Source organism: Patiria miniata, unplaced genomic scaffold (genome assembly GCF_015706575.1).
Source record: "Patiria miniata isolate m_02_andy unplaced genomic scaffold, ASM1570657v1 HiC_scaffold_6, whole genome shotgun sequence".
NCBI classification, from domain to species: Eukaryota; Metazoa; Echinodermata; class Asteroidea; order Valvatida; family Asterinidae; genus Patiria; species Patiria miniata.
Genome location: NW_024037073.1, coordinates 13,737,065 through 13,748,469, shown reverse-complemented (window position 1 = coordinate 13,748,469; position 11,405 = coordinate 13,737,065). Strand labels below are relative to the sequence as shown.

General features: G+C 40.5%; 1 protein-coding gene across 1 annotated transcript; it reads left to right on the top strand.

The window, feature by feature from the left end:
* Window positions 1-11,405, top strand: LOC119742562 (dye-decolorizing peroxidase msp1-like). Its single transcript, XM_038218641.1, has 7 exons — window positions 1-168; window positions 2,977-3,471; window positions 5,845-5,906; window positions 6,106-6,281; window positions 6,881-7,074; window positions 7,414-7,599; window positions 9,263-11,405. Exons 2-7 carry the CDS (start codon window positions 2,979-2,981, stop codon window positions 9,862-9,864), a joined length of 1,713 nt encoding a protein of 570 aa, XP_038074569.1. The 5' UTR covers window positions 1-168; window positions 2,977-2,978; the 3' UTR covers window positions 9,865-11,405.

Genomic DNA, 11,405 nt, shown 5'->3' with positions numbered 1-11,405 from the left:
TAGACCCAGGGAAGTCATATCTCACAGCGAAATTGCAGTCATGCACTAATCGAGCAAAAGTCGTACACCTATCCGCAGTGGGTATTATTTGCCAGGAGTTTGCCAGCAGACTTGTGCGCATTGCTAGAGTGTTCCACGTCAACAGACTACAGTCGCCCTTGATTGCAGGTAAGTGATCTAGTATGATCTTTTTCCTGCGCACTTCCCCTCTTGAAAAGCTCTGAGAGACTGCATTGAATTGGGTGAAGAATATCATGGAGGGATATAAATATATTAAGTAACACTTAATGAAATTTATGGATGAATGGTCATTCAATTGAGTGCGCCACAACTCAACTGGAGCTGTGGGCTGCACATGGCACTTACAAAAGAATCACAGGGAACAAAGCAGAAAGCTGAATCCCATTTAGTACGTGGTTACATAACATGAAAAATGCAAACCATAAGAACACTGGAAAATTCACTGAAGCCTGTACAACCAAGACGTACAGGGAGACATGTGAAGCTTCAGTAATAGTTGTGCCTGCAACAAGACAGCGTCCAATCAGCATCACCCGGGCAGGAGTTCTTAAGGTGTAAATTTATAATGAATTAAGTTGCAATTAGTATGCGAGGAAAAATAAGATCAAAGGAAATGACAGATAAAGGTTAAATTAAATATTATGATTAAAGCTCACGACAGTAATTACTTGATTTAAAACGTTTTGGTAGTTGACAAGGCATAACGTCAACAGGTTTTAACCAAATAAAATTGTCATCTGGTATTTTCAAACTATCGAGATAAAAGTAAACAAAAGAAACTTGATGATTAACTTGATGATGAACAATGGTGAATAATCTTATAAATCAGATTAAATTATGTATGTATTCTATGTATTAAAAAAGCTAAAGCAAAAGAAGTAATCCTTACTTTTAGGACCCCTAAAGACTATAAAGTTAAAAGACTCACCAAAACAGCTGACTAAATGACACTCAAAAGTCTGAAAGTGACATTCTGATGTTTCTTGACATATTTGAACAGTTGGCAATGACACCTTCTTTAATATCAGCAGGTTTAATTTTGTAAAAAGAGGGCAGGGCTTTGATTTATGAGGGGTTAAAGACGACGATGACAAACAGAAAATATATTTAAAAAGCAAGATGGCATTAACTGCAAAAAAAGGCAGAAAAGTCACATTTTCTTTGAAAGTGCTTTCAAAATGACAACTAACATGAGTTTATCTGAGGAAAAAAGACTGCTTTAGCCTGCAAAAGTCACTTTGGTACTGGACAGTCACCTGCAAAAGTCAGTTTTGAACAGAACTCGTAAAAATAGAGGTGTCCTAAAGATAAGGATTACCGCAAAAGATTATTAATATAGTGAAAGGTATTAATATAGTGAAAGTTATATTAAAGAATTATGAAAGGACTCCTTAACCCCACAAGTCATGTTGTAATTCAAAATTAATTATTTGGTGAATAAATGACCAGAAAGACATAAAAGACACACAAAACCGGGACGTCCCTTCGTTATGTTTGGTTGGTACGTTTTGAATGGTCAATTTTGACACTTTTGGACCAAGAGTGTTCAAATTGATACGGCGTAGGTATCGCAATGGCGCCTTAATATATAATTGTTTTCCAACGGAATAAAGAATATGTGGCAAGTATGTTTTTCAGCTTCATGTTGTGTATAGTATGTACAGGTACTGCCAACGTAACATCTGGATAACGATACGTTTACAATGGTGGATCTACAACCATGGACAGGGGGGAAAAAAATCATGAAAACCTACCCCCCCCCCCCCGCGCTCTTGAGCTAAAGCTGAATCTGCCCCTGGTTTTAGTTGTTTATAATACACTGTTGATTTGGATTATTGTATTAAAAAATCAACAACCAAATCTCTTTCCTGTACATGTAAAGTGCGTATATAGGCAGCTCAATGGAATGGAAATCTTTCGAACATTTAGAGGCCTTCCACTGAATCCAATCCGGTTTTCGGGGTCGTTCGGCATCAGTCAGATCTGAAAAAAAAATATCACCAGTCGCTAAATTAAGAGTGAACAAAACCAAATTCTGTGCCGCGACGAAACGTGGTCCCAACAGTCGGGAATCAATGGAAGTCGACATGCATGAAGTTATGGGTTCACCCCTGCAATAAAATTCCCATAGACACTAGTGCTAAACGCCCATACTTCAAAATTCTTTTAAAAATACTCAGCACTCTCACAGGTATTTAAGCTGCACAAAAAAATGATGATCAACATGTCATCTTTCATTTTCTTTTCATTTTTGGTGGGCTGACCATTGACTTTTTGAGATATTCTCACCCAAAGAAGATGACCCCCATTTTCCCTAAAGCGGAAAAGTAGCCATCTTGAAAAACGATCCCTCCACAACATTGCAAAATAACGCCACTTTCGAGCCCAGTTGCATCCAAAATGCTCAGCATTAGAATCCCCACGTCCGGGCTGGAGGTTCATTGCAATATCTCTTTAATTCCATAATGTTATGGCTCTCAGAACTCTCTAATATAGAAATTTTGAGGGTAAAGATTTTATTCATGAGCTCGGCGGAAGGATGTAGACCTATTTACCGGTGTGCACCCTTATATCACGTCGTGTGCGCATCCGGCCGGATCATATGGTGTACTATTCAGGTCACTAAAACGGCGCGTTGTGTGTCTTCACGCGTTCGTTTATGGTGTAAATCGAGGACACACACACACTGAAAAATTGCCTGGGTTAATTTTTCTTGGTCGGCATATGACCTTGCACGTGAACCTGTTAATATAAAGGTCGCAAATGAGTTCAATTTGGACTTTCTATTATAAATTGTAGATTCAATAGGTATGAGAAAAATGCGCTTGATATATAACTATATTGATATCAAACAACATCGGTGTTTTAACAAAACTTGACATAATGGCCGTGCCAGACAACTGACATTACGGTAGTATCCAAAGTATGAGATAATTGTCGGTTTTGTGGTTGTAGAAATGACTTCGAAGGCCTTTACCTTGAAGAAGCAGCCGTCAATTGAAGCTCTGCTCCTTGCTAGAGAAATCAGACCTGAGGCACAAAAGAGATTCAAGGAGCCAGATGTTGACGTGGACGACATCCAAGGCGATGCACTCCGAGGCTTCAACAAACCTCATCTTGCCTTCTTGGCCCTGGATATAGAAGACAACAACCCTAAAGCCATTCAGAACACCAAGAAATGGCTCGCTGATTACGTCATTCCTAACGTCACCACAGCACGTGACATCATTCAGTTCCGCCAGATGTTCAGGATGATGCGTGAGAAACGCAATGGTATCAAGCCGACGACAGTGGTTCAGATTTGCTTCAATATCTCCTTCTCCTACGAGGCACTAAGCAAGTTAGCCCCAGCCGAAGAAGTTGAGAAATTCTATAATCCAGGTGTACAAAGTACCGCCTTCAAAGTCGGTCTGCCAAAACGCTCCCTTTATCTGAATGACCCCAAAACAGGTAAATGTAAACCCCTTAATTCTTCTATGATTTTGCGGGGGAAAAAACACGGCTTTAGAAAAAATTTGCCCTGGCAGTGATTTACGTAATCCAAACGGAGTCACGATTTCGTTCCTTTGTGGAAACTTAAAATTATAGTGGATGAGCTGTATTTCCCTGTCAGTGATTACCCATGATATGATCGATTTCAATAGATTTGGACAAAATAACTTCGTCCAAGTTGGTTTCGATTTCGACCAAATTGGCATTCGAAAGAGAGATGATTTTTCCTTTTGTGAAAACACCAACGAATAAGGAATAACCAGTCGTTCTGATTGTTTTCATAAATGTGGCTTGGATTTACCATGAGACAATAACTGTGTCGGGACCATTGTTTTAGTGAAGTTCTGCATGTAGGATATTAAAGCCCAATTCATAAGCTTTCTCTTAGTATAGGTTTTCCCAGCTTTTTTAACACTTTTATCAAACGAATTCCCTATATCATTGCTTTAATTTCGTCCCCGATCATCGCCAAGCTCACTTCTCAATTTGAATTTCAAAAAGCCACCACTAGATTTAATTTAATAAGGTGCAATATAATTCAAATTGTTAGCATACCGATTCGTCCAAAATCTTTGAATTTCGTCTTGTGAAGCAATAGGCGTTGAATTGACAAAGCAAATTTGTTTTTTGTCATTCGTTTTCATGTTGTTGTCATTACATTTTGTTTCTGGTGACGTGAAGTGCATACGATTAGAAAAAGCGCCCAATCTTTAGACTCATTTGAAGAATTGTGCGCATTAAAACAATAATAATTTCAACATATATTACCTTGTTATGTATAAATAAAAGTTGTTAGCTGTATAAGGTATGCATTTTTATTTTTGTGTTTCACAATTAACATTAGAGTCAGGAATTGACATTTCGCAATATGACATGGACACTGAGCACCTTCTAAATGTTGCTCTTTGATAGACATATACCTTATTTCTGTTATTTTATTCATATACATGTACATATCAAAGAGCAACATTAAGAAGGTGTCTGATGTCAATGCTTAATTTCCATATGCTAAACAAAGAGCATATTGTGAAAGTCCCATTTCTGATTTTAATGTTAACTTTCAAAGAAAACTCAAAACTTACAGCTAACTTCTTTCATTTATAAGGAACTATTTGTTAAACATTAAAATTTAATTAATGTGCACAATTCTTTAAATAAGTCCAAAGATTGGGCACATTTTTAATCGTAACGTTTTAAGTCACCAGAAACGAAATGTAATGATAACACCATGAAAATGAATGACAAAAAACGAATTTGCTTTGTCAATTCAACGCCGATTGCTTCACCAGACGAATTTCAGAGATTATGGACGAATCGGAATGCTAACAATTTGAATTATACTGCACCTTGATATCTAGTGGTGGCTTTTTGAAATTCAAATTGAGAAGTGCGCTTGGCGATGATCGGGGACGAAATTAAAGTGATGATATAGGGAATTCGTGTGATAAAAGTGTTAAAACAGCTGGGAAATCCTATATAAGAATCATTCAAATTACCTATGTACATGGGCGTCGCCAGGATTTTTTCTAGAGGGAGGCAAAACATATTTTTTCCCAAAATTTCTTGTAGTTCTCAACAAATTCTCGATTTATCAGTTTTAGAGGGGGGGCAGGGACATTTTGCCCCCCCTCACCTACTCATTAAATTTACACCACTATGACTTCGCGCTTTTTTCGGGGGGGGGGGGCAAGCGCCCCCTTGCCCCCCCCCCCCCCCCCCCCCCGCGACGCGACGCCCATGCCTATGTACTTTTCAAGTTACGATATTTTAAACACAACTACCGTTTTAAAGTTCTGTCCACGAATCACAAAAAGGTAAGTGTTCTTCCAGCAAAACGAAAACGAATCCCATATGTTTATGTATGTATGAAGTGTTTTCGCTTTGCTGAAAGAACGCGCACCTTCTTTGTGATCCGTGGACAGAACTTTAAAACGGTGGTTGTGTTTAAAATTCCATAACTTGAAAAGTACATAAGTGATTTGAATTATTCCTGTACTAAAAGAAAGCTTATGAATTGGGCTTTTGTGTCCTAGATTTTGAAAGTGCTACATGCAGAACTGCACTAAAACAATTGTCCCAACATTTGGGTTTCGCTTTCTTGACTCGCCCATGATCACTAGATAAAGAGAAGGCGATGGGTTTGGCCATGTTATGCCACATAGGGCATGAGTAATGAGGAACTTTGGAGCAGGAGAGACCGTTTAGTTGTCCTCTATGACGTCTGAAGGCTTCCAAATTACGCAGTTTCGTCAGTCATGATAACTGTTTAAAGATAAATGGAAGGAGAAACTAGAATATAATGATATGTTCATCTCTGAATCAAATTATCAGGTGAAGGAGCCAAGGAAAACTGGAAATTAGGCGGCAAGAGTAATCCACATATTCTCATCCAGGTATGTTGCACTTAACAGCCTAAACTCAAAGAAAAGTTGGGCAAATGGGTTGGTATTTTTTTTTTAGTATGCCCACATAAAAATGCAGCCCATTTTCAATTTTTTTTTTTTTTTTTAAATATGATGAATTTACATCCTAAATTACATCAGAGCCAAAAAAAAAAAACCACTTTGATCTAACACACCCGTTGCTTTCCAGGTTGGCTCTGACCGTACGTCACTGATCCAGGAAGAGATAAACACCCTGGTCAACGGACTGAAATCTTTGGGTAATCCTCTCAAGATTACCTACCAGGAGTTTGGCAAACGACGGGAGGATCTACCGGGACACGAGCACTTCGGATTTCTGGATGGCATCAGTAACTTCGGGGCCAGGTAATTCGGGTGAAATGTGCTCACACTGGGAACAGCCTCATGTACAAAATTTAACGAGTGCTGTTTCAAAGAGATACTCGATCAATCTGCCTCTGGTCAGACCAAAGTTCCGGAATTGATGCAGCGACGCGGTTTTTTTTTTGGGGGGGGCTCTTTTTTTTCAAGCTTGGATTGTACAGACAAGGTGGGTACTATTTTTTTGCTTTTTTTTTATGTCATCATACACATTGGTGTCCTCCATAGTTTGCCTTTGTGCCCTCCATCATTTGCCTTGGTGCAATTTCCCCATTCCTTGGTAGCAAATTTGAGGAGGTGCGGCAATAGAGGGCGCTGTCGTAGCTAACGCGGACAATATTTGAAGAAGAAAAAAAAGGTTGACGCGCAAAATCGACGCGCGTGCTGACCAGAGACGGACTATTTTTTGTTTTGTTTTTTTGGCCTAAGATAAATTGATTTCAAATTAGTCAACATCATAGGACATGCGCCAGAGCGCTGTGTACTGTGGCGGAGTGCTTCGGCCTCGTGGTTAATGGCATTGGATTCGTGGTTAATGAAATATATTGTGGTAGGCCTCAGTTATTAAAAAAATTTTGGATCAGGGGGACGTTCACTCGGCAAGGCACGAAAATACCTCAGTACGTTACGCCAAGGTTTCTGCACCAGCAAGACCCACGATCTGATCTGTATGGCCTACCGGGCCAGCGGCTGATTTGGCCAGGAGAGGTCATCTTGGGACTTCCGCAACAAAACGCTAATACTCGAGATCCCGACCAAGCCAACCTGCCCGGATCAAGTAAGTATAATATCGCAGCGTTTACAATCTTGTTTCAGTCTCAATGGGGTGGGGGTGGGGGCCGGGGTTCAGGTTATTTATATCCTCGACTTCGTCCTCTGCTCAAACGTTTATCCAAGGATACGCTCCACCTTCAGTCGAGGCCTCTGTCCTATATCGGTTGTAAATTGTAGAACTGATGTGTGGGCAAGAAATTAAGAAAAGGGTGGGGGAGGGGTATTGGTGAAACCACTGTTCACGTACCTTGCGCCCAAAATTCATCCCCTGACAACAGCTTTATATAGTCAACTAAAATCTATTATTGTGAATGCCACTTTTTGATTCGTTTGTTGATTGTAGGCTCTTTCACTGGGCCGGACTGGGCGAAGAATGGAACCTTTTTGGTCTTCCGACGGCTGAGGCAAGATGTGCCTAAATTCTGGAAATTCATGAAGGAGAGTGCTGCCGAGCTTGCTGAGCACCACGGCATGGCTGGCTTTACGGAGGAACACATGGGGGCCAAAGTTGTGTCCAGATGGAAATCAGGTAGGCCTAGTCCTTGTTGCTGTTCAGTCTCTGAAAATGTCTCCGGGGGAAATTGCAAAAAATCATGTTGGTTGGTTTTATGGCTGGTTCATTTCTCATATAATAGCAAGTCACATGACAAACTAGTCAGATTAATGAACTGTACAACAAAGATGTTCCTTTGTCATTGTCACCGCCTTATACACTTTTTAGGTGGGTAGGATTTTGATTTCATTTTGATTTGACTTGAATTTGATGGACTTGAGATATGTGACTTGTGATTGACTCGATTACAACTCTGCCATGTATTAAAGGCCCTGTCAGACTGTCTGCGATCATAATGTGGGCTCTCACTGCGTCCTTGCAAAATGGCTGGGGCGCAACAACAACTACTAGATTGCAGCGACAACTATACATAGGTCGCCTGATAGGCGCCGGAGGGTCTTTTTGGTCTCCGATGAGCGCCAAAGTTTTTGAACGTGCTCAAAACAATCGCAACATCTCTGCGATCAACCTCGTCCCCAGTGCTTACTTTGTTTCCAACCTCGTTTCCAATAATAAGCCCTGGATAGGAAACTTTTTTCCTATATCCTGATTCGATAACGCAATTGGCTAGTAATGGATATTTATCGTGTACTTGGTGTTCATTATTCACAACGTGCAGTACGTGTTTTCGCGATCATTCGTCCACGCCTTCTCGAAAATACTAATTTCCTTTCCAATTTGTTCATATTATGATACTGCATGTTGTCTCGATAAGATCGTAACAGTTTGATTTTAAAGTGTTTTCGTAACTCACGCCGTGCTGGCGCTGCGACGAATTGACTCTGTTTTTACCCCAGACACCGCATACAAAAAAAACGCTAATGTAACGCATATCCAGGTACCAGACTGTTCCTCATTTGCATACGTGTTCAAAAATCTTGCACATGCAAATGATCTAAGAGAGCAGGTAGCGATGGGCGCGTACTGTTCGACACCCTGGGGACGAGGTTGCTGGCGCTGTGCGAGCGTGGATCGTGCGACATTGAAGTGGCATTGAGGCAGCGTAGGCGCAAGGCAGTTGATGTAGTCTCCTTAAGAAAGTAACTCGACTGCGATGAACTTGTAGAATAAATTTGAAACTGGACTGCGGATTGCACCGTTTTTTCGTGGTATTTATACAGCGCAAGTGACGTCACGTGAGCGTATTTTGGTCGGATAGCGAGCACGACGCGAGCTACATAGGACGTATCAACAGCGAGCAAAGCGAAGTATAGTGAAAGCGCAGTGGCAGCGACTAGATCGAGTAATTGGGCTTGACAGGGCCGCATTCAGAGCGAGTTGAGCGCATCGTTAGCGCGGGATGAGCACAGTATGAGCTGCGATTGTTAAATTTAGTTAACATTTTTGGTCCCCGTAAGGTCTACTATGAGAGCGCATATAATGTGACAGGCCCCGAGACATTTTCCCTACGTACTTAATTGACATTCTGAGTATTCATCCTCTCCGTCAGTTGCCATTTTAAGTAGATATGTGAATTCACCACTGCGAAATTAAATTGGGTGCGTCAAAAAAAAGATGGAATTTGTTCGGTTGTTATTTCAGCGCGTAAAGATCATATCTTATTAGAAATAGGGAGAAACGCAATTTCAACCAGTTAAAGGACATTTTATTTAAATCCATTTCAATATTTTGTTTTCAGGAACACCGATCATTCGCGAACCGAAAGCTGATAATCCTACACTGGGTTCAGACCGTTTGGCCAACAATGCCTTTGTCTATCAGTCCGACGATGCCCCCTATTCTCTCAAGCCTCGAGGTAACACCGACGGCTTCCCCACGGGGAATCCCGACCCCCAGGGGGTGGTGTGTCCCCTGTCATCCCACCTGCGCAAAGTCCAACCACGTGACGCCAGCACCGACATCGGCAACCAGTACGATACCCTGAAGCATCTCATCATCCGCCGCGGGATTCAGTACGGCGACCCCATCAAAGACGTCATGGTGGACGACGGGGTAGACCGCGGTCTGTTGTTTGTCTGCTACCAAGCAAGCATCGACAAACAGTTTGAGTTTCTGATCACCCACTGGGCTAATAGTCCCAGTAACCCACATAGCGGTGGTGGTCATGATATGGTGATTGGGCAGTCGAGTGCTGATGATAGGAAGCGTTCGTTTGATGTTTGCTTACCTGACGGCACCGTTAAGACAGTGGAAACTACCGACGAATGGGTCATTCCTACTGGAGGCGGCTACTTCTTTGTACCGTCTATCACTGCTTTGAAGGATGTAATTGCCAAGTAATCAGTTAAAACAAATGAAAATGGCAAATGGTCTTATATTTAATGACCAATATAAATGACAGATAGCCATAGAGGCCTAGCTCCTTCGCCTATAGGTTTCAAGTTGTTTGGTTTATCGTTACGTTTCCATCATTTTCATGATTTCCTAATGTTTGTTTGGTTATATATTGGCTGTTTCAAAAGACTTCTATCGTTTTGTTTGTTGACAATTTTAATTTGTATTCTGAGGGGGAAAAGGAAAATGGCGTTGTCATCGATTTTTATATGAGCTGTTCGTTGACCGTATCGGTTTTTAGAAGGGATTGGAATATGTTGGCAAATCAATAATAATTTGATGGGGTGGCTGGATAAAGTGATCGCTTCTTATTAGTTTGGCCAAAAAAATGATATACAAATGATTTCCTTGGGTCTTACATTGGGTCACAGTGGACATTTTTGTTGCGTTGTATGAATGAAAAGTGCTCTTGTCAATTTTAACCAGGCATTGTTCTCGTAACTTGCATTCAGTAAAATCAAGACTGAAATTTTGCTGATTTAAGGTTTCCAAATATTGAAAATTTAAGAATTGTACAAAAGTTTAAAGGCTTTTTCTGGAGGGGGGGGATATACTTCCAACTTTTTGGAAGTAAAACTATAGTCAAACAAAATATGTATAATGTTGCTTATTAGATCACTTGTTTACGCTAATCGCTAATGATGTAAACTGATAGCCGCAGATTTTCCCGGCGAATTATAGCGATGAGTGTTTTTAGTGGAAGTATGTAACGGTGGAAATTATATGAAATAATTAGATTAGAAAAAAATATGATATACATGTATTACACAATTTTGATGAGCTTCGTTATGGTAATTATAATGTGGTACAATTATTAATGGAGAGAGGGTTTTCAATTTAGATATAAAGAGATAATGGTGACGTACTATGTTATCCATGCATGAGGTGTAAATAGCTTTATAGGGTGATTGGTTTCCCGACTATTTAGAAATTAAGACTTAAAGTAGTACAGTTACACTTCAACTTGCTCGGCTTTCTATACTTTGAGGATTGTGTTTTGAAATTGGTTGCTTCTTTCAGGCATTGACCAAATACTTGAAAAATTTGCAGCTTATCTTACACAGTGGTCAGTTCCATGGGAGTCGTGGGGGGGGGGGGGGGTGGCAAGGGTGGTCACTTCCCCCCCCCCCCCGGAAAACGAGAAAAAAAAGGAAAAGGAGGTGCGAAGCCATATTGCTGTTAATTTTAGGGGGTAGGGCAAATGCTCCCCTGCTCACGCTCGGAAAAATGATAAATTGAGAATATAATGAAAAAGTTAAGGAACATTTGGCAAAAATTTGCTTTGGCCCCCTGGAAAAAAATCCTGGCGACGCCCATGGTCAGTTCGAAATATATATCTCAAGGATAATATGTTATGCGTTAAACGGTAATTTGGAAATGATGTTAAGGAGTCACATGGATTATTTTAAACAAACTTGATCTCTGGGCAGTTTGGAAAGAAATGAATAAAATGAGTATGAAAGAGAGTGATAGTAACTTGGAACAGA

Excerpts from the sequence above, each read along its gene's own strand:
- LOC119742562 (XM_038218641.1), top strand. The coding sequence starts at position 2,979 with ATGACTTCGAAGGCCTTTACCTTGAAGAAGCAGCCGTCAATTGAAGCT. Across the intron at positions 3,472-5,844 it reads TCTGAATGACCCCAAAACAG|GTGAAGGAGCCAAGGAAAAC; the intron begins GTAAATGTAAAC and ends TCAAATTATCAG. Across the intron at positions 5,907-6,105 it reads ATCCACATATTCTCATCCAG|GTTGGCTCTGACCGTACGTC; the intron begins GTATGTTGCACT and ends GTTGCTTTCCAG.